This window comes from Symsagittifera roscoffensis, chromosome 1 (genome assembly GCF_963678635.1).
Source record: "Symsagittifera roscoffensis chromosome 1, txSymRosc1.1, whole genome shotgun sequence".
NCBI lineage: Eukaryota > Metazoa > Xenacoelomorpha > Acoela > Convolutidae > Symsagittifera > Symsagittifera roscoffensis.
In genome coordinates, this window is record NC_087062.1 from 5,582,979 (window position 1) to 5,607,073 (window position 24,095).

Consider the following 24,095-nt stretch of genomic DNA (forward strand, 5'->3'; position numbering starts at 1 on the left):
AATCCTGATGGTTTTCTATCTGGATGGTGCAATCTTCTGCGTCAGAAATCAGGCTGAAAATTGTTTTAAAAGTTGTCTGGACGTTTTCACCAGATTCCTATAAACACTTTGTAGGCAACTCTCTTTATCTTTGGTTTGATCCTTTTCATAAATTTTTCAGATTGTGAATGAATTACTCGACGCCACATGATAAAGTATCTGCGGCAAAGTTTTTCTGGTCGACAGAAATCACGAGAAGTCGGCAGGAGGCAAGAATCTGACCAGCATGGTTTGTTTTGTTTTCTTAGAATAAGACTTTGCTCTGCCCTTTTTCACATAGATCAGAATGACAGTTGGTGCCTGTTAGATAGGCCTATTCTGTTTTCATTTTGATATCTGAATTTTGGCTCTTTTCCAATTTGCATCTGAATTTTGAATCTTCTTTTTTGGCTTATTTCCTTTCCCCCACCTACAAATTTCTACTGGTAAAATTTCACATCGTCCGATTGTTACAAAAATTTGCATGCGGCAGAAATTTGCCATGACTAGGCCGTGACAAACATATTTGGTGCCCATGTTTAACCTTGTAAAACCACCGTTATACCATAGGCTTGATGCTTATGTGAGGTGGGGGTGGAGAGGAAAAAGCCGGACAGAATCCTTAATAGTAGGAGTAGTATTAAAATACTCGACTCCGTGTAAAGGAAGAACACAAAAATAGAACAAAAGTAAAAGTTATAGCATAGTAATGAAAACACTGTAGAAAGAAATAAGGTGCAAAATAATTATGTAAGCTTCGACAGTTAGTACAAGCACATTTGACATAGAAAGAACATCAATTTCGGCGTTTTCGTATTACCTTTTCCGACCATTTAATGAAGTGCAGGGAAGAAATATAACGTATGGTATTTTTTTTTTCGCCGATGTTTAGGTACCTCATAAAAGGCTGTAGTGGGTCAAACGAGGTATCATAGAGGAGTCCTTTCACTGTTCTTTCAATTTTTCCTAAAATTATATCTGTCTAGAGAAATACTGTTCCGAATTTTTTCGTTTTTCAAAGTAATGATTTTACAGGCTGGAAACTTCAGACTGAATTTCCAAAACGAATTGTTCTAGAATCTGTTCAATATTTTATTTTTTTTTGGTGGTTCTTATGGGTCATTAAGCAATTCAAATTAAGCACCTTAAGATAAACAACATGAAACCTCAAAAAACTTGCTTTCAATTTTTGCTTCAATTTTTTCTTAATTTTAGATTTTGCTAAGAACAACAACAACAACCAAAAACTTAAATTAAAATAGAAATACATCTATTTTGCGATATATCAGTCGTTGAGTTGCCGAAGGAGACGGTCAGGGAACAAGTTCTTGTATTTTTCTTTCTGTTTTGAGCTACTAATCGGTTACGGAGTTTAACTGAGTAACAGGTACGCTGAGGTAAGATATCTTTCAAAAGATGGGATGGTGTAGAATCTATACGCTCATAAAGTTTTCGATCACAATCCGCAATTATCTTTTTGACCGGAGTGAAGGTCTGTATGATTTCCATTTGTGTCGCTCTGCTCTGTACTGCATCTATTTTATTCAGAAGATAGGCAGGTGAGCCTCCCCAAGCGGACGCTCCGTAAAAAAATGCGGTTTCACCAAAGCTTTGTATAAAAGTTCCAGCTCACTCTTGTCGTACCCCAACTGTTTGAGTTTCAAAAGCAAATATACATTCGTTGACAATTTTTTGACAACTTTTTCAATGTGGGGTTTGAAAGAAACTGTTATCAATGTGTAGCCCAAGTATTTTCAATTCTTTTTCGACTTTGACACCAGTAATGTCAGCCACTGATGCTGAGCGAGAGAATAGGACTTGAACTTCTTTCGACTTCGACGTGTTCAAAACAAAGTTGTTTATACTGCACCACGTAGATATTTGTCGAATAACTGCTTGGGCATGATCTGAGTTGTTTTTGCCTCCCACGCATTGGTTGTTATCATCAGCGAACTTGACTGGAACATACCGCTCAGCTTCCACTACTCGATCACTGTAGGCAGCGTTAAACCATGGGGGCCCTAGCACCGTTCCTTGAGTCACACCACTGTTGGTTGTTCTCATTTGTGAACCTTCATTGTCTTTTGCCACATATTGTTGCCTTCCTGCGAGAAAGTTCGTTAATAGATTGATAATGAAGGCATCCATGCTAGGAATTTCAGATTTTTTCTTGATACTTTCGCATGGTCGAAACATTATGCGCTACATGCACAGGAACCGGCTATCCTTGATTTCGTTTATTTAGTTTTCTACTTTTCTTTGACTTTTGTTAGTTTTTTCTGTTCTGATTTTGAAAAAGTTCAGAAAAACACTAATTAATTTGGTAATAGTCTTGTTATTTTCCAGAATTCTTAAAAGTTTTACAAGTTTTTTGCTGTTTCGAAGACGCTTATTGATGTAATTAATTTTACCAGTTCCTGGAAACTAAAAAAATCAGTTTCATGTTTGTGCTATGTTTGTGTTTGAGTACGTGCTATTTCGTAATAGCTCATAATGTTTCTTTCTATTAATAATTTCTGTTTTATTAACGCGATGCCTCGCTTTGTTTATATGCGGAAGTAAATCATTTGATTTTTTTGTTTATTCTTGAAAAACTCTGTTTTGAGCAGTCTTGCACTGCACCAATACTGTTTTTTAGGGACTTTGCTAAAGAATGAAAAGCACAGTCTGAATCTTGCTGTCCATCTCCTAGATGGAGAATGTCAAACATTTAAAGTGGACAGGAAGGCAATCGGAGCAGATGCTATGGATAGAGTGTGTTTTAATCTGGAATTGGTAGAAATCGACTTCTTTGGCCTTCAGTTTAAAGACAGAGAAAGTGTATGGCATTGGATAGATCTGGCAAAGGAACTGAAGAAACAACTGAAGTTATCGAAGACCCAGGAAGAGGGTGGAGAGAGGATCTACTTTTTACAGTTCAGGGTCAAGTTTTTCCCCTCCCAGCCACAAACTGTAAGGGAGGAGCTGACAAAATACTACTTCTACTGGCAACTTAAACAGGTACATAAACACTGATTTTTAAACGGGTATATGAATCCTGATACTTTAACAAGGTCATGAAAACCGATACTTTTAAAAGTTAAGTGAAAATTTACTCGAAGGCCTGGGCACGGTCGTTCGATGCTCATCATAATTCTGTCTCGTTGCTTGAGGCCTAAGCAATATTTGAGACTAGTAGAATGACGAACAAATTGCATGCAGGTTTTATTCAGAGCGAAACTGTGTTTCACTAAAAATCTCAACAGCTTGTAAGGCGGGGATTGTCTTTCCTTCCTTGTAGATAAACGGTTTTTAAAAAAATCTGGTGTCTTCATCGGAATTCCCACAGAGTTTCCTATGTAAATTAATTGAGGAAGATTGGTCAAATATTGGGATTATCTAGATTACAGACTGGTACAGGGGTAACAATTACGTAATTACTACTTACTGTAGGTAGGATAGTTTCATGGAGACTTGAAACTTCTGAAAGTTTTTTTTAAACAAAAATCAGTTTCGGATCAACTGGTGTCTGCTCAAAGATTGTCCGCTTTTTTTCCACTTCATAAGTTTTGTTCAGTTACTAATTTGAATTTCAAGGATCTTGCTAGGAATTTGCCTGGAATTCCTGTTTGATAAAAACGGGTATTATGAAAGTGTATGGGATTGGGTTTTTTTTATACGCTTTGAAAAATTTTATCTCTTTGCAAAAAAACTTATCACTTCTCAAAAATTATTCTATCGATTTTCAGAAAAGGGTATCGATAGATAGACCGAGTACATTATTGTATGTCTATAGTATCCATTGGTCTCTTTTTGCGTCTCAGCCTTCGAAATCTTTGGGGGGGATTATTTGACCAATCTTTTTGATTTCTGATTTTTTTTTGCTTTCTCAAAAACTATCTAAAATTTTTTCAATTTCAATGAGTAGAACGGACTTGAAAAGCTTCCCTCCATTAACGGCTACACCCAACCTTGCTTTACGCATAAAAATATTGGAATAGTTGGTTTTTTGTTTTTTTTTACCGTTTTTTGAATCTTCTTTATTTTTTCTCGAAAACTAAGCATCTAAACTTGAGGTTGTCGGTTCAGTTGAAATGACAGGTAGTGGGAAGCTCCCTTGCATTAGCGGCCACTCTCAATTTTTACAAAAATAATTTAAAATTCCTCGGTAAAGTCAATTTTTTGAGCGTTTGTTCAATTAAATGAGTTTTACCGGATAATACACTCTCATATCTGAGATCTGGGTTCAATCCAAAAAACTGGATGTAACAAGCGCCTTTGAATACGCGACTGCACCCACACTTTTTTGACTCAAAAAATATGGCCCTCGAAAAAAACAAAATTTTGATTTTTTGACCATTTTTTGAAATTTTTTGACTTCTCTCGAGAACTACCAGCCTTGGCAGCGTTGGTTTCTTTAAATTCAATTGAGCTTTTAGGTTGGTTGAATCTCTTCTGAATACGCGGCTACGCTCACTTTTTCTCGAAAATTGTCCTGCCAAATCGGATAACCTTTCATCGTCACAACAGGCTGTTGAAAGCTTACGTATATAATTTAATATGCACAGTTTTTAGGAAAAAAATATGGTCTCTAACTAGTGAAGGTTTTGGAACTTTGACCGCTATTTGGAAGTCGTTTGACTACTCGAAACTTACCGTTCCAATTCTCAGTTTAAGCGTTCATTATGTTCAATCGCGCAAACCGATATTGGAAATCTTCTCTACTTTACCGGCCACGCCTGCTTTTCGCAGAAAAAAGTTGCGGATTTAGGAAAGTCGAGTTTTTGAACGTTGACAGTTTTTTAGAAACGTCTTGAATCTTCTTAAAATTACCCTATCAAGTCTGAGATTAAAAGTTCAATCGAAATAAGCGGTTGCGCGAATTTTTTGTGAAGAAGCGGCTGCTTTTTTCTTTTCGTAAGAGGAATGTAATGACTTCCAATTTTTGAGCAGCACCAGTGGGTAATATAGATTCTAGCGAGGGGCGAGATAAATTCTTTTTAACTATTACCTTGTTACCTTGGTTTATCTCTGATTTAACAAGGAAAGGCGTTTGCTCTGCAAGTAGCTAAGATTGTTCCAACCGAAACCTTTTGACAAGGAATTTCAAAAAGAGAAATCTTTGTAAAAATCAAAAAATCTTCCTGTTATTATTATTTTTAGAAATGTCGATTGAATAAAATGGAAAATTCAAGAACGAGCGGCAACTATAATTAAATTAACGTAACAAATAGCGTGGGAGTTCTAGTAGAATTGAAGTTGGTTGGTCTGCCGAGAGAGAACAATTTGATTTTTGTATCCAGATCACGACCAGTAGGATTTTATTAAAATAATACACTTGACCTCTTGAAAGATTTTCTTGACATTGTCAAAATTGGTTGGCATATTCTTTAAACACCCAACCTAAGTTTTAGTTCCTTCTCATTGCGAGAGGTGTCGGGAAAATAACAAATTAACATTATGTGAGAAAAATAACCACCGATTGCTGCCGCGAGTTGAATAAAGGATTTCCAGAATTGAAGAGTGGAATAAATATGAATGAATAGACTGATTTAAACATTCTAGGCTCGCGCACCTGTATTGGCACCAAAACTATTTGACAAACAAGACTTGATAAGTTCACTGCACTAAATAAATAGATAGATAATTGCAGAGATACTCAGCATAGAGTGAGTTACCGGTAGCCTCATGACACAAGTATGTCTCGAATTTTCTGTATGGTGTTTTCATTTCAATGCAAGATAAACCTAGATATCTTAGGACACTCAGCTTCTTTTGCCTCCTGAAGTGATGCGTGCAAAGATTCATTTTGCTTTCGTAATTTTCTCATCAAAAGTCTGCTTGCGCTGGTAAATTTGTACAGCCGTTGGCTAGAAGCTGCCATTATTTGGCGTTCTGGGTTTAATGAAATGGGAAATAGGATCATTTGAAAAGCATCTCGTAAAATCGCTACTTTCAAGCTATCAGTTCACTCGTAAGCGATAGGCTTTTTTGAGTAATTTCCCAATTGACGGCAATCATTTTGTTTGGCTTTCAAAAGAGTGATGATGTATATAGGCTTTACCTCCCTTTCATATAGCACAGGTGGACCGTATGTATGTGTTTGTATGTATGTGTGTATATGTATGTGTGTATGTATGTAATTATGAATGTAAGTAAAAAGTTACGGATTTAGGAAAGACAAGTTTTTGAACATTGACCGTGTTTTAGAGAATTCCTAAATCTCCAAAGTTTTCACTCTGCTCACTTATTTTAGTAGAAACAACTAAGGTCCAATTTTTGAAACACGCATGTCCAGCATCAGTTCTACAAATAGAAAAAATTTTCAAAGAATTAGCTCGTCCCTAGTTGTCCATCATCGACACATACGAAAATTTTGGTTCACCTATTTTTTTAAACATCTTTCATTTTTTTTTGTACTTAAGCTTTCATGATTGGGTTGTATCGCAAGTGGCGCGAAGCTCCGCTTCGACTTTGTTGGAAGTTTTTTTTGTAACTTCAAGGAGCGTTCTGTGCATTTGGTGCAGTGTTAACACGCATGTTCGAGACGACAAATCTCAAATTTAGAACTCCAGTTGACATCTGTTTTTTTTGTGGAAACTGAAAATTTTCGAATAATTTAGACTTTCGTGCGTGATATTTTTGCCGGCTTAGGTGCCGAAGAAAGGTTCGGTTTCCTTTTAGGACTTTAAAATTTCTTTAGCTTTGCAAGTGTTTTGCAATCGGATACTACCACTTTTTCCCTTAAATAACTTCAGATGCAGGGGATCTCCACTTCAAGAGGATCTTCACTTCTTGAGGATCTTCTGACATGCTCATTTTCTTGAAAATGCAAGCAAAAGTACTTTTTTCAATTTTTTTTCAAAATCAAGGTTTTCGTCCTAGTTTCTGGTCGGTTTTTATTGATTTTTAAAGCATGAGTTTTGTTCCAGTTCAAACAGTTCTTACAATAACTGAAACTTACAATTTTGTAAATTGAGCATGTCTGATTTTGAGTTGTTTTTTCGTTTTTAATTTCCTTTTTCTTTTAATCATTCAAACAGTTACAGTTTATGTTATATCGACTTATTCAACTTATTTTGCGTGATTTCGAGGGCAAAATATATCCGTTTGGGTTTCAGTTTTGATGGGTCGTAAAAACTTTTCTAAATTTTATGAATTTTGTTATGACAACAGTTTTTGTTTTCGGCTCAACAGGTTTCGACCCAAAGTTTGTTGCCGCTCGGTAAATAGTTTCCTTTTTTAAGGGCTAAGGGCTGTTTATGTGTTTATGAACTTCATCCAATACAAGTTGGAAGTTTTTGTAGCTGTAATTTTTTAACGTTTGTTAAGTTATTTCAAGTAATTTTTTCCAACATATTTTTTCAGAAATTTTATTTAACTTCATTTGTTTATTCCCTATTTTGTAGCGCAATGCGTTTTCGGTAACGCAAGTGTTGCGAAGCTCTGCTTCGCATCTGTGTTGTGAACTGTCTTATGGTGCAGGTAATTTTTTTTCCAGGAAACTTTTTTCATTTTGATAACTTTGTTAATACAAAGAACAATTTTTTGAAGATTTTTTTTTTAATTTTGGATTTGTCATCTCATATGCTGTTAAGCATAGTCATTCATTTTTGTATCGCGGTGATGCGAAGCTCCTCATGCCTGTGTCAAAAAATATTTTTGTCATGTTTTTTTTTGCAAACAATTAAGGAAAAATTGTGGAGGAATTATGTAGGGAGTTAAGTCTCTTCATCGACAGCTGAGAGTTTGTGCAGTATTTTTGTCCAATTCTTCGTGAAAACCGAAAATATTCAGACCAATTGATGTGGACACAGATAATTTTTGAAATATTTACGCTAGCGAGCTTGCGCGCGTTAGTGTATTACTACGAACCTTCTGTTTTTTCTAACCTAACTCGCAAATAAAAGTGTTCTTTAAAAATGTTCACTTATTTGGTGGCCATTTTGCTATAATCACAATCTGTAGCATTGGGAATCATATAGCATCTGTTTTTCCCCGTTTTTTGGCTAGTGTTTGTGATTTACGAAGCGTCCGTGGCTGAGTGGTTAGTGCGTGAGGCCTATAATCTCCAGATCTAGGCTTATTATTATTTCTTATTTTATTTAGAACAACAGCATTTAGAATTTTCCTTGACAACATTTTCGTTTTCGGCTCGACACGAGTTTACCTATTATAATCGAGTAAAAAAATTACAGTAAACATAATTCCAGACAAATTTAAAAAATTTATGTAGGTGTGGTTTTTTCGTTTTTTTTTCGACTTAGTGGTTTACAATGCTATGTTTGTGTAGTAGCTTTACTTCAACTCTGTGTCAAAAGGAATTGAATTTTAAGTGACTGTAGAATTTCAAAGAGCTTGAAGGCCATATATATTTGTTACGAATACCCAGTTATTTTCTTCAGTCCTTTGAACTCATTGAAACTTTTCCAACTGTCTATTGGATATGGTTAATAAATTAGATTATATGCTAAATCAGATCTTTCTATTTTGTACATGGGTAGTCATTCTAACGTCAGAAAGCTTATTTTTACGCAATTCAACACAAACACGTCTTGAAATCTAATTAACCTAATAATTGCATCTTACTGACTGGTTAAGTAGCTCAGGGCCACCGATATTGCGATTAATTGGACATTAGCTATACGCAATAAATTGCTAAAAATTGGAACAGACAAATTTAATTACAAAGAACAATCAATCGGCCAGTTTTAGGCAATTTTTACTTATGCTTTTTGTTTGAAAAGTTAGCGGTTACATTGCTCTTTTTAGTTAAATCTGTATGTTCTTTTTTTGATATTTTCTGTCTTGTCATTCCAGGACGTGGCTAGTGGCTCTCTTCTTGCACCGGAGGATGTTGCAGTGCAACTGGCAGCTCTCACTCTCCAATCGGAGCTCGGAGATTACGACCCCTCGGAGCATGACGCCATTACAGTGTCCGAATTCCGCTTTGTACCCGAGCGACTGCAGACAGTTGAAATGGAAGGTCAAGTTCTGCTGGAGTGGTCTTTTCTGCGTGGTCTGAACCCGGCTCAGTGTGAAAACAGGTCAGTTTTGCAGTAGTTTTAGTGAACATTCAGCCTGTAATTTAAGGAAGAAAATTTTATTCATTTGAAGTTAAATTACGAACCAAAAATAAGTCAAATAAATATAGCCGTTTGCTGTGCAAGTAGCACAGATTTTTCCAAACTCATTCACAAAAAAATTACAAAAAATGTTTTTTTTTCAAGTTAGTTTCGTTTTTTTTGCACGGTGTGATCAGAGGAATATACGAACGCGTGGAATTTTAGGTAAATACGCATTATCGATAATAATTGTCGTCGAGAAAAAGAATAACATCCAAAAAAAAGTTATCACTAAAAACTTTTTAATAAAAAAAATTTTGTTTGTTTTTCTTTTGCTGAAGAACTACTTTTGTTGCCAAGCAAAAGGTAAATGAAGCTGCATCTGATCCTATAGTAATTAGCCTTGAGTAAAACGACGTTTTTTTACTACTTCAATGAAAATTTTTACTAAAAGATTTATTCACTCTCTTTAATCGCTGGGAATTAGACAAAAAATTTCAAACTGCCTTTTCTCGACACTGAAGAAATGTTCTTAAATGTCGCTTGCTTGAATAACGACTGAAATGGCTTATATAATATATCACCTGGTCGGAATAATTACCAGCTCGAAACACAAAAAAGAAAATTTGTTTTGGACTCGGGTTTCAGGGCGTTTTTTTTATTCTCGTAGGACGATAAGGATGGCAGGTGCGGTGGTGCTGATGCTGATAATAATTGGTTTCTTATTATTAATTTAACCTTGCTTATTACAGTTCTGACAAACGGGTAAAAATCTTGCTGTAAAGAATTTTGATCCAACTAAAAAAAAACGTTTTTCTACCTATTTTAAGATACTAGTCTCGGTAGTTGATTATTGCAGTAGGGAACTGGGTTTTTAATCTTTTAACAACTTGTCCAACAAAATCTTATCCCCTACATTGGGCTTTTTATATGTCAATGAATGTAGTGATAAGATTTTTTTCCACCTAAGTCGCAAATAAAAGTGCTCATTTGGTGGCACTTGGTATATTTCAATCTTATCATATTTAAGCTTATTTAAGCATAAAGTTTTTAATGGCATATGTTTTTGCTGCGTTTTTGGCTAGTGTTAGGTTCTGTTTGAAAAAACATGGATTATGAAAATGTACGGGATTTGTTGTGTTTCTTTTTTTTGCGACGCCTGGAAAATTTTTGCTTTCGCAGAAATTTTAATTTTTCTATAATTCTGTACCGAGTTTTAAAAAATGAGACGAATGGAAAAACCGAGTGCTATTCTTTCGGTAGTCTCTTTTCATTTTACCTGACGTTCTAGGGCCTTTAAAAGTTTCAGTAGGGGGTTTTTTTGGCCTATTTCCTTAGAGTTTTTAATTTTCTCAAATTTTAAATGCACATCTGAGATAAAAATTTCAATCAAAAGATTAAGTTATGGGGATCTTTCTTCTTAAATGGCTATTTCCTAAATTCGGTAGAAAAAGTTATGGCCTCAAGCAAGTCCATTTTTTGAGATTTTGGTTAATTTTGAAAACTTATTGATTTTCTTAAAAATTACGCTGCCAAATCGGAGATTGAGTGTTTGAACGAAAAAAAAACAGTAATGCGCATCTCACCTGCGCAAGCGTCTATGCCCTGCGTTTTGAAAAAAGTATGGCACTAATAAATCTCCATATTTTAAAATGTTGCCCGTTTTTTGGAAAGTTATTCTTTTTGTTCAAAAATTAGCCTGCTGATTCTGATTTTGATAGTTCAATGAAAGTAACATGGGGCTTAGATTTTCCCTGCATGATCTGTTTTGCCCCTATTTTCTTTGTAAAAAAGCTGCTATGGACTTCGAAAAAATGCCTATAAGTTTTATCGTTTTTAAAGAACTTTTTCACTTCTCTTTACCGTCACTTCTCGAAACTGCTGGCTAAGTCTAGAATTAAGGGTTCAATCTAAAAAATCAGGGTGCGGGAATCTTGAATCTAAAAATCAGGTTGTGGAAAGCACAGGCTATTCCTATCCTTAAGAAGAAAAATAATGGATTTGGGAAAAGTCAAATTTGATCGATTTTTGGAATCTTTTTCACTTTTTTGAAAACTACCCAGCCAAGTCTGAGATAAAGACTTAATTGAAAAAGCGAGTAGTTGTTTTCTCCTTTAAATAAACGGTTAATCCTCTGCTTAAGCAGGGAAACACTAGGGTTTAGTGTAAAGTCCTTTTTTCAAATTTTGAAAAAGCGTTTCCATATCGGCGCTTAAACGTTGGCCAGAACAGGGTCTTTATAGTGCTTTGCTGGAGCTCGGAAAATCAATTTGGTTGATCAAAAAAAAGTTCGGAAAAATTTTTGAAAGTTTTTTGAAAATCGGTCCCGCCTCGAAAAAACCCTAGATCCACCCCTGATTTATTTGGTTTTAAATATAACGCTGAGACATTTTTTCATGGCCCGCAAAATAAAGTTTTTGCGAATGTCACTATGAAGATACATCGAATGTCTATAAATTTTAGGGAAATTCGCGCTTTTGTTCAAACATTCACAAATTAAATTGATCTCCTTGAACATGATGATAAATAATAATAAAAAAATTTGTTAGATTGCTAGAAATGAATTTACACTAGATTTTGTGTGCTGTGCTTTGTGTCTTGGTGTTTTGATATTCCGGATAAGTTTTTTTTGTGCATTGGTTATTCTGACGATATTCTGAACCTTGCTTATGCTGATACTGGTTCTGACATAAATTTTTGCGTCCCAGCCTGAAATCTGATAATTTATCCGAAAATTGAAATTTAGATACATTGAGAAGGCTAAACAACTGGAGATGTACGGGGTGTCGATGCACGAGGTACTGGGCAAAGACGGGAACCTCTACAAGTTGGGACTGACACCCTTCGGAATGCTGATATTCGACGGAGAAGATAGGATCGGACTGTTCCTCTGGCGGAACATGACCAGACTACACTTCGACAGACGACAGTTGTTCATCCATGTCGCAGAGCCAGAGCAGGAGCAGTCGGATCCTCGTGAGAAGCTGCATGTGTTCCAGTTCACACTGCAAAGTAGCAAGGTGGGTAGAGCTATAGTAGACAGGCAGCGAGCAAAAAATACAATAAACGTATTTTCAAAATAAGTGCGGCGTATTTTAATAATTTAAGCTCGTTTAAAAGAGGCAGCGTCAATTAATTGAGGCGTACTTTGTCTATAGCTTTTATTTTTTTAAGTTTGTTACTCAATTCGTAATAAAGTTATGCAATTCAAACAAATTGCAAGTTACGATAAGGTTTTATGAAAAGGTCATTTATCTGATTTATAATTTCATTAGATCCTAATAAATCGAATTGCAAAAGTTTGCTGGTTTCGAACCTCGAAACTAAACTAAAAAACTTTCATAACTCTGAACGAGAGAGCAAAATTAATTTAAAAAGTAGTATGGACATCTTTTTGATTAGGGATCTGTCCATTTTGTGGATCCGTCTATCAAAGTTGTACTGTAAGCAGGTGTGTAAACATGTCTGGAAGTGTGCTGTCGAGTTCCACGTGTTCTACAGACTCCACAGTGCGAATGACAGTGTAGGTGAAAAGGGGTGGAGCGAGGGGGGGTCGGTGTTTGGAGGCAAACAGAAACACAGACAGAGTCTGGTCCGAATGCAGTCTAAGTTCAGATTCAGTGGAAGGACGGAAGCTCAGCTGAGACAGTCGGCGAGAGTTCCACAGGCACGACCGCGAAGACAGATCCAGTTCCAGAGAAAACATAGCAAGAGGTAAGTCTGTTTCTTCATTACTTTATAGTTATAACTATATTTAATAAGAGTCGATAAACTTAGTTCAGACTCTTGTATAGTTCGTGATGCTTTTCTTTTTCGTTTTTTTTTAAAGGAGAAGTCCTAAAATTTGTCCAAGCTCAAATTTGCTTTTTCGTGGTTTGACCTATTTTGATCTATTTCGGAGTTCAGTTCATTTCTTTTGTTAAAAGGAAGACAAACTTCTCTATCGAACAAGCTTCACTCTTTTCCTTTCGTGTCTGCTAGATTGCAAAGCTATTTTTGTTGTATCGCATTTGATGCGAAGATCCGCTTCGTCTCTGTGTTAGAATCACGAATCACGGCCGAAAGGACATTAATGAATATGATGAATCTCGAGAAAATGGTATTTTGAAATGAATGCATTCAAATTATATCACATGGCTTCAAATTGACTGGGAAGAGAAATACATGAAGTGAAGGGAAGGAACTATGGCGCAGCTTTGCTTGTCTCAAAGGGAAGGCTTGCTGGAGGTCAAGTGTGATACCATTTTGAAGACCTATTGGTCGTGATTTGGATTCGTAAAAAATTCAATAAAAGGCCTTGAACTTTTCCGTTTTGATTTATTTCGACATTCTAGATCACAAATATTATATATATTAAACGTCAGCGTTAAATTGACAGTTCTTTTAAGTGAATGATTTCTTGAAAAATCTGAAAGCGTTATATTACTGGAAGATTTTGATTAGGTATTCGAGAAGGGAGTCGCATCGAATCAGAGAGACAATTCAGTCACAATCTCTATCACAAAATCAATCATTCTCATCATCAGCGGGCAATATTAGCTCACAGAGACATAACAGGAGTAACGATTCAAGTAGCGCAATATCACAAAATCAAGGTCGTAGAAACAGATCTGCGGAAAAGAGGAGCGTCTCGCAAACGTCCCTGAACGCAGCGCGTCCATCTCAAAGTAATATCAATCATAATGAGAGTCATCAGTCGAGTTCCAGATCCGGCGACCAATATAGTGACAGAGACCATATGGGATACCAAACCGCAACGGACCTGATTGACTTCAGTCCATCGTCAACTTCTCAAGAGTCAAGGACGAGATCACATAAAACCGTGAACTCGAGCGACGATAAAAATAGATGTATGGTGAACGAAATTGGTCTATCGTTTAGCTCAGCGTCGGGCGATTCGAACGACAGAAGCGCTGATAGCTTCAACTTGGACCACAGAAACTGGACCCATATATCATCACAGTTACGTAATGTTTCTGAGGCGTCGACAAGGGGAGAGGTTTTAGTAGCTCCTCCACCTCGAGGAATCTCGCATCAACGGGTCATGAATCATCAAAGTAATCGCCATGTGGACCAACCTAACAGCAGACAAAACAATGCAAATCACGATCTTAGTCATACTAGAAATGGGCCAATACACGTGAATCCGAGAGAGAGCTACGAATCAAATGTCAATCATTCGTACAACCCATATAAGAATCAGTCTCCTGAACAAAAAGTGGCAAGTTCACAAGTGTATACTGAAAGAGCCAGACAATCAAACAATCCAGATTTTCTTTCGTCCACGATGATTGACCCGCAAGGAACACTTACGGAACGACAGCGACTCGTGAACAGTGCAAAAGTATCACGCAGAGTAATGATGACGGAAATTTGAAAACAGAATTTGCTATTCGATTGCGTTCTATCGTTTCACGAAATCATATCTCAATTAGTTCTTTGGTCTTACGTAATCATATCATCCGTCTCTAATTTCATATCAAAAATCAAATACATTTAAACTATGAATCTTTCATTTTTAGTCATTTTAGTATACTTTATTCGTACTGAATGGTGCTTTTCGTATTTCAATCAACGACGCAATTTATACTCGCAAGTGAACGTTGCCAAATGCTTCCGATAACATCCGTTCTCAAATTGACTCTATATTTTTATTGAATTAAAACCAGAATACTTCTCGTGAAATACTGCCAACGAAGTAGCGTACAAGCTTCAAGATGTTGATCCAAGACATAAGAAGATCTAGTTTTTTTTAGGTCTTATGCGCCGTTGTTTGGTTCTACAGCAAATTCTTGCTTCTTTGACCGGGTTCCTGAATTTTAACTTTCAACTAATTCGGCAATTTTGTCTCCTCCATAGGACCGTAATTATACTAGCTTTAGACCTTCGTGCCAAAACACATTAGAGACATATTCTTTCTTCAAATAAAGTTGCAGATATATGACGAAAATTGATGGAAACTGAAGCAGTTTATACGCTCGCTTTTCATCCTCAAAGTTTTTCCCAAGTGCTTCTTTGCCCTTGCTACAAGCAAGGGTATTACAATCGTGCACTAGAATTTTTTCCCGTGAACAACTTTGTCCACAAAATCTTCACTTTTTTTGGAGGATCTTCACTTCTGCAGGATCTTTCATCTTTCAAGTTTAAAAAAACTACTATCACTTCAGTAGAAATTAGTTTAAGCCCGCTTCAGTTCTAAACTTTTGCAAAATAATTCTTAATTTTTTTTCGGGTTCGTGGTTTTCGTCCTAATTTCTTTCGTTTCATTTTCCGTTTTTTTAAACGTCGTTTTTTTATCTGGTAGGTTTTTATTGGGGTACCTTTTAAAGCATGGCTTGTGTTCCAATGTAAACAGTTTTTACTATAACTGAGTTTCGCAAATTTTTTAATTTATGTCTGGTTTTGAGTTTTTTTTTGTACATTTAAACAATTTCAGTTTATATTATATAGACTCAGTCAACTATTTTGCGTTATTTCGAGAGCAAAATATATCCGTTTGGGATTATGTGTTTCAATTGGATGGGTCGTAAACATTTCATTTTGATTGTTGGAAGGGTCTGAACTTGTTTGTTGGAAGGGTCACCACATCACAGCCTCCTTTCAACCAGTCTTGTGGCAAAAGCTGTGGTAAATCTTCAATGTACCTAACTGCTATGGAAAAAGACTTAAAGCTAACCAATGTATAATCTTCTGAGCTTCTGTGGATGCCTCGCAGGTCAACCAAAAGATTTCATGTATCCTGGCTTAATGCATACGTTCAATTTCTTAAGAGGATGACTTTTTTGTTGAAATTAATGCACTTTTTTCACTAAATTTGATTACCTTAATCAGTGTATCCGTGTTCCGAAAAGAAAATCTTGAACGTTCCTAACTGCTGTGGAATAAGTCATACGGCTGGCCAATGGTTCACCTTCGCTGAGCTGCGCTGAATGCCTCGAAGGTCGATTGAAAGATTTCATGCATCTTGGTTTTAGGCATACGTTCAATTTCTCAAGAGAATGACATTTTTTGTTGAAATGAATGCTTTTTTGGCACTAAATTTGATTACTTTTATTAGTGTATCCGTGTTCCGAGAACAAAATCTTCAACGTTCCTAACTGTTGTGGAAAAAGGCTTAAAGCTAACCATTGGATAATCTTTGAGCTGCCGTGAATGCCTCGCAGGTCGACCAAAAGATTTCATGCATTCTGGCTTTAGGTATACGTTCATTTTCTTAAGAGAATGACCTTTTTTGTTGAAATTATTGCACTTTTGTCACTAATTTTGATTGCCTTTATCAGTGTATCCGTGTTCCGAGAACAAAATCTTCAACGTTCCTAACTGTGGTGGAATAAGGATACGGCTGGCCAATGGTTTATCTTCTCTGAGCTGCCGTGAATGCAAGTTCCTGCTTCTTTAACAGGATTCGTGAACTTTTAATTGAATCGATAATTCCGTCTTCGCTATAGGGCCGTAGTGATACTAGGTTCTGACCTTCGTGAAAAAATACGTCAGAGAATTATCAGAGAAGCTAGTGGAGAACAATGAATTCAAACCAGATTACTTCTAGTGAAACAATGCCATCGAAGTAGCGTAGAAGCTGTAAGACGCTAGATCCAAGACAGTAGAAGATCTAGTGTTTTTCTGTGTTTTTTATGCCCCATTCTTTTGTTCTGCAAGTTCGTGCTTCTTTAGGGCGGCTAAATCTTCTGACGGGCAGTGATTGAAGTCTCTGGCCTTCTGCGTTTTGAGTCCCAAAGCAGAAATTGCAATTAAATGGCCGATATCGCAGTCAAATTCCGGGCGCCATTCGTCAAAAAATCAATTCAGGTCACCGCACAGGAAAATATTTTTTGCTCAGGTACAGAGACCATAGTATATTCTAGCGTGTCATAAAAATCATCTTTTCCCAAACCCTCTCTACCAGCTTGTTGGGCGTAAGCAAGTACAATAGTACTCACAGTTTGCCCTTATACAATTTATATAACACGTTCATTTACCTTAACCACTTCCAATAAATTTTCAACAAGTCGACCATTGATGCCTATTGCAACACCGTATGTGCCTTCCGAGTTTCCTTACCAGTATTTTCACTTGAATTTTTGATTGCCATGTCCAAAGTTTTTTATGCTGCTTCCTTTGAATTGAGACAGCACATCGATATCTTTCTTCTTTCTAGAGCCTTGCATATCTCTTAAGTGTGTTAACGTTCCATAATAATAGTGGGAAAGAATTTTTGTCTATGGTGGGTTTCGTCCTATACATATTAGTATTAGTCATAGTAGTTGATACCGTGAGATTTTTAGCACCCCATTCCCACTTACTTTCCTCAAGTTGTTTGGAGTCGTGCCCTTTATAGGGCATATTTAAATGCGAAGTCCTTATGGATCGGATGCGCTTCCTGACTTCCAACCTCCTTCTTTTCCCGGGCTTGGGACCGGCAGTTCCATCTTAATAACAAGACAGACCAGGCGGTGTTACAAAACAGAGCAGGCGAAACAGTCGAATCCAACAACAAAAGATTAAATTGAACGACGAATCGACTCTCAGTGCATCATAGAGAGTTTATACAATGGAATCCAGCAACAAACAGAATAAATTGACCGCGGAATTCTTTAACAAATTGTGGAATCCAACAACAAAAGATTAAATTGAACGACGAATCGACTCTCAGTGCATCATAGAGAGTTTATACAATGGAATCCAGCAACAAACAGAATAAATTGACCGCGGAATTCTTTAACAAATTGTGGAATCCAGCGTCATTTAATGGAATCCATTGCAATTTTTTTTTCGGAATTTTGCGTGGAAATCATTTGATTGTGAAATCCATTGACAAAAGTCTCTAAAATACGCATAAGATCTGTCCGTGGAATACAGACGCGTGAAAGCAAAAATATGCGCGTAGTTATGAAACCGAGCTTGGCGTCGTACTGTTTAGATTTTTGTATTACAATCTAACCGCTTTCTGAAAATAGATGTACTGAAGCTTTTCAATAGTAGAGAATCCGTTTTTTACAAAAATTTTGCGCAAAATATCTGAAGTTGTACAAATAATGTCAATGCATTTCTTTTCGTAATCTCTAGAAACATTTGCTTCCCATGTTTCAGTCTCTGTCTTCTTAAAACTAAACTAGTTTTCGTAGAAAGTCAAATAGTAGCGTAGCAATGCTTAAGTTGTCGAAAGAAATCTTTACAAACGTGATAAATTTTGTAGCCAGTCCTGAACAAATTTCAAATCTGAGTTTTAAAGTTTAGGCCGATTTATTACATTGGTTGGCAGTATTTAGAGCAATCATCTCTTTTAGTTGAGATAATTCACATGTGAATTTCAATGAAACCAATAATTGCTGTAAATTTGATTTGAAAAACGGTTTGTATGTATGTCTACACACTACTTACATATCACATCGCTGTTGCTCCACATTTCAAATTCACATCTACTGATGTTCATTATTTATTTGGAGCTAACCTTCCTTCCAATTTGCTGCTTAATTCAAAATTTCTAAATATGTTTTTTTAAACTTCATCGAATTAACAGTCTGAGTTGTTACAGTCGTTGAGTTGTTGTTTTTTCTTGTTGTTTATATTTTTTCTTATTAATTGAGTTTTTACCCTTGATTATACATATCAAATTAGCTACTATTTTTTACGCAACTAGTTGAACAAAATTTTTCCTTCCGAGCTGAGTCATTTCTCGTATATGTAGCTTACGCAAAACCTATTCAGCAACATTTTTTAAATGTTTGACGTCGATGTGACTTTCCGGTTATATTCTAGATGAAAATGGGGTTCGAATATTTGCCCGAAAACTTATTTTAATCTATTGTGCCATATTTTTGCATGCAATATTTTCGCAATTTACATTAAAATTGTTCTCGGGATTTTAACTTATTAAATAGCATTTGATTGAACCAAAAATTGCGTGTTCAACTGAATCATGTCCCGTCACGACAAAAATTTTAGTTCTAATAACTTTGACATAGCTGAGCCTTTCAAATGTGTTTTTTGCACAGCATCAACCAACTCTGATAGCAAAAACGCTCAAGTCATAGTAACAAGGCAAACCCAAGCTGAAGCTAGGGGTACTACAGTATCTGAAATTCATACCAATTTGAGCATTGCGCGAATCAATGTTTCGAAAATTTCAGAAATTCCACCGCAATTGCCTATTGATCCTTTTTTCTGTAGTTATGTTCGTTATCTGAAAAAAGTGCAAATCATACAAGTTTTCTTGAATTTCAAAGAGCCCTAACTCGACGTATTCTTTTCTTCGATTTCATCTACTTTTTTGAACACTTTTCAGGTTTCTTCGAGCTCTTATTGAGTTGACACTTCTAGAAGTTTCTGGTGTTTTTTGTGCATTTTTCTGTCTTGCTGTTAATTAAAGCTGATTTTTACCGTTTTTTTCCTTTCGTTTGCTACTTGTCTTCTACTGTGCCTTCTTTTTTTTGAAGTAGTTTCTTTTTAGCGTTCTCAGTTTCCGCTGATTTGAAAGTCTTTTGAGACAATTGTATGAAATCGGTGAAGTATTTCACAAGTAGCGTAGTTTGTTTTGGTAATTACAAAATGGCTCTTTTGAAGATTACATGGACACAATCCCGCCTCACCCGCCAGAGTTGCTTCTGGAGACATCAGATCCAGACCAGGCGCTGGACTTCGACTTTGACGCAAGTGATCTGCTGGATCCAGTTCCCGTCTCGTCCTCACAATCATCAGTCAATGTGTGTGTCTCAAACCACCAATCTATCCTAAACTCGAACTGTGATTTCTCAATCCAATCCCACGTTTCTTCTCATTCGCAACAACATTCAAATGACCTGTTTGGAAATACAAACGAGGACCAATTCTCCAACCATGAAACTTCATTGTTCCCCGATTCGAACAACAGTCTGGCTAACGCCTTGTCGATGCCAGTTACAAGCCATCAAAGCGGAAATCATGCAGCAGAGCAAATTCCGTTCAGATGCGGAGTTTGTTCGCAACAGTTTTTGGACATCAGGATGTTTGAAAAGCATATGTTATCTCATGGCCAAGGGGATCTTGAAGGTTCCGAAGGCCAAGATCATAATTACGTCTGCCCGCAATGCAACAAGACATACAAATATAAATGGGACCTTAATAGGCATTTTGAGCGGAAACACATGGGCGTACATAGTAATACAAGTAATGTGAATATTGGAGAAGGATCCACCGGATACAACGATGAAGATGGCTTCGATGCCTCCCAATTCATCAACCACTTCGTGTGTAATGCGTGTTCTAGACACTTTGTTGACAAAGTTGAGTTCGAACGACACTGTGTGCAGTCTAGTCGGTGTTCGGCGCTTCTCGCAGAGGTCTCGGATGGCGAAAACGAGGGCTGTCAAAGTAGCGACGACGAAGTATCCCAGACTCGAACTCTGCAGTGCAAAATCTGTGGTCAATGCCTGGACAGCCGGCTTCTATTTAGGCAACATAAGCTAACACATATTACCTTGTTGACTTGTCCGCAACCAAATTGCCTTCAGAAGTTCGTTAAAACTGAATCACTTAAGCTACATTCAATCCAATGCACCTCAGCGTCAAATGGCACTGGAAATAATAATTCTCCCTTGAACATTAATACCAACAATATTATGGCAAATTTAAACAGTAGTTCTATGGGTAGTAATATAATGGATGGTATGTCCATTGAGGGGTTCCGAGGGACTCCTTCGAATGTCGATAATGGGCAAATGATTCATGCGACAGATGTTCTGCCTTCTGCAACTAGTGCGCAAACCTCAATGAGAGTCCTCAACTCAAATCAAATCATAAATCAAACAGGTCAGTTACTTACTTGTTAACCTGAAAAGTATTTTTTCTCGGCACCTTTTTTACCAACTGCCTCTGGGGCCTAAGTGATCATTTTCCAATCTCCCATGAAAACAGTTTAGGGGGGGGGGGGGTGGTGATTGTTCACTTGGTTGGTTTAGATGAGAAATTGTTCGCATACCTTTGATACCGTAAACGGACATCCAATTAGGTTGAACTAAAGTTTTTCTTAAAGTGGGTACACGCCAGTTTGATTGAAATGAGGTGCAATAACCTGAAATCTTTCAAATTTTTGAAGTTCTAGTTTTTGAAGAGTTTCGAAATTTAGTTTCATAGACTTATTAGAGCTCGATTTGTTTCAAACTATTCTCACTTCTCTGAGAAAGAATTCTAGATCGCACCCGTTGGAACGTTTTCGTTTAACTTTAAGTGCTTAAAGCTTGTGTTGTCTACTTTGTTCGTGGTTTTTGAAGTGTATGTTTTTCAGTGAGTGAATCGGTTGCGCGACTCGAGTGTCAATTGTGTCATTCAGTGTTCACGCACCAATCACTCCTCGACAGACATTGTGCAGTGGACTGTAGATTGGATCTGCTCTCAAATCACGAACACTCCTCTGTCGCCGCACAGCACCAGAACCGATCGGAACAACAGTCCTCTTCGCCAGCTCTCTCAGTCACTGGGTCGACATCTACAGGCAGTCCACGGGCAGAAACCCAAATGTCGATGCCAGCAGTCGAAATCATTCCGGACACTTCGTTAGGATCCAACAGTTCTCTGGCTTCAAACGTGCAACCTACCCCGGATCCCTGTGAGATTTGCGGCAAACGATTTGCAACGTTGTCGAACCTGAAGCGTCATATGATGTCGCACTCGAAGATCAGAAATTTCAAATGTCCCTACTGTCATAAAAGCTACATCTACAAGTGGGATCTGACAAATCATATCAAGAAAGCCCATAAGGGAATGTCTATAGACGAAGTGAAACCGCTGTACTCAACCCGCGATTTCTACTCTCAAAACGAGCATTCGGACAACAAAAGACGAAGAAACAATTCCTCCAGGACATCTAATGCTAGTAATACAGCTAATGACAACACTACTTCGCAACCTCAAGCGCCAATGTCTGCATCTGCGAATAGAAAAGAGAGTAAAACTAGTGGTAATATGCAGTGTAAACATTGCGGAGGCGTTTTTGTAGGCCAGAATTCCCTACATGCGCACATGATTCTAAGACACTCAGGGGTCATTGAAGACGCGAATGACATCACCACTGAATTAATGCATTTTGTGGACCATTTCACATGCAGTTTGTGTGGTAAGAGCTTCGCAGACAAAAGATTATACCGCTCACATCTTGCCACTCACTCCCATCCGAATAGCCTCGGATCTGTTGGGGAAAATAACAGTCTGGATCCGAGTGGAGTAGGAACCGGTTCCGGGTCGACCTCAGTGGAAGTGTATTGTAATGGATGCAAGGCGGAATTGATGACCGAAGGAATCGATCTTCCGTCCGATGAAGATGTGGAGTACCTGTGCGATGTTTGCGACAATGAGAGGCGCAGACAGGAACAGGCTGCGGGACTTGCACTTTAGCACAGAATTCCACAATTAATAAACTTCTTCACCACGCGCTGATTTCCGAGAAAACTAAACTCACCAAGTGATCATTTTACCCGCAATAAATCTTTCTATTTCGTCTCATTTGATCGATTAGTAATTTTTAGCCTTTTTTGAGACATCTATAAATTTGACAAGAAAACAAAATGCATGTCTCGATTTTTTCTTTTTTTAACGTCAGACCAGATGGCAAGTTTGATGAGTCAGACTGGCACTTTTTTCTGTCTCTCACTTCTCTTTAGTCTTATACAGTTTATCTTATACAATGTAGTTAGCCTGTTTGTTAATGCAGTTGAATTTGTATTGTTAATTGTCGACATATTTCCTCCTCTTTGAGTTGTCGTCGAAAATAGTCTTTTAAAGATATAAATTTGCATGTTCACAACGTTGCCAAATTATTAATTTAATATTCATTTGAACCCGTGTTTAAGTGCTTCAGAGTTTCGAGTTCGGTGAAGAAATCTGCCAAAAAATTTATTTTTGATCACTGAAAACGTTTCTTAGCTCTACGAAAAAAATGGACTATGTTTCATTATCTAAGCCGTGATTATTTGGCAGTTAAGACGTTTAATTGTCTTAGCCGTTTCTTGTCTTGTTTTGTAATCACTGGCTTCAGTTTTGAAAGACTCTCGAAAGTTTTTTTCCAGTTAATTATTTGAATTTTTGGTTTTCATGTCCTCTTGGTTATTCAATTCAATTCAATTATTCGATACAGTGAAGAAATACATACTTAATCACTCACTGCATCAGGATAGCTAGAACAGGCTTTTCAACCTAACAAGTAGCTACCCTCCGGGATAACTATCACAATTAAGTAACGACAACGGGTAAACAAATCAGAAAAAGTTGTCGACCAGCTGTACATTGTCTAAAATGTAATTTCTTTTGAAAACCTTTAAAAATTTTGACAGCTGTTCTTGAGAGTACGTTTCGATTTTATCGGGTAGGAGTTTATTTGACATCAAAAAATTGAAACATTTAACGATTTTGCATGAAAGGGAGTTTTCCATAGTTTTTGTCCTACAGCGATAAAACGGAATCATTCCGTTAGAAGTAGAACGTGTATTTCGTTTATTACTATAATTACTGACGTTTAGAAAATCAAGAGGTGAACGTTTTAAATATTGAAAAATGGTTTCTTTAAAAAGTTGAGTTAAATAAATTTCATGAACTGTATCAATGCCCAGATCATTAAACTTTTTTGTTATGTGATCGTATTTGCGTTTGAAGAATATAGTACGGAGAATTCTTTTCTGGCAGATATAAATTTTTTCTAAATTTGTTTTGCTAGTACTCCCATAAACAAGCAGACCATATGAAATTATAGGTACCACATATGCCAGGTAGAACTTTAACAGCATTTTGCGAGAAAAAGCTACCCTGCCCTTATACATAATTCCGTTAAATCGGCCTAGTTTTCTGCACACAGTTTCAACATGGTCTGTAAATTTGAGTTGACTATCAATGATAACACCCAAGTATTTGAAACAATTTGTAAATCCTATGTTTTCACCCGCAAGTGAAAAGTCATTATCCAAACATTGTTTACCAAATGGTAAGATTTTACATTTTGTAGAGCTTATCGACAATTTATTTCGCACACACCAGTCATCTGTTTTCAGCAAATCATTTTTAAAGTAA

At 36.8% G+C, this 24,095-nt stretch overlaps 1 protein-coding gene across 1 annotated transcript in view; it reads left to right on the plus strand.

Moving 5' to 3' along the window:
- The window catches only part of LOC134842953 (uncharacterized), a 319,805-nt gene extending 296,932 nt beyond the window's left edge, over positions 1 to 22,873 (plus strand). Inside the window, exons 2-9 of the mRNA XM_063859530.1 lie at positions 159 to 268; positions 2,657 to 3,018; positions 8,818 to 9,044; positions 11,809 to 12,082; positions 12,514 to 12,776; positions 13,506 to 14,434; positions 19,626 to 20,849; positions 21,325 to 22,873. Of these exons, the coding sequence (XP_063715600.1) occupies positions 187 to 268; positions 2,657 to 3,018; positions 8,818 to 9,044; positions 11,809 to 12,082; positions 12,514 to 12,776; positions 13,506 to 14,434; positions 19,626 to 20,849; positions 21,325 to 22,430 (4,467 nt within the window). The 5' untranslated portion in view covers positions 159 to 186 and the 3' untranslated portion in view covers positions 22,431 to 22,873. The remainder of the gene's footprint in view (positions 1 to 158; positions 269 to 2,656; positions 3,019 to 8,817; positions 9,045 to 11,808; positions 12,083 to 12,513; positions 12,777 to 13,505; positions 14,435 to 19,625; positions 20,850 to 21,324) is intronic.
- The last annotated feature ends 1,222 nt before the right edge of the window (positions 22,874 to 24,095 follow it).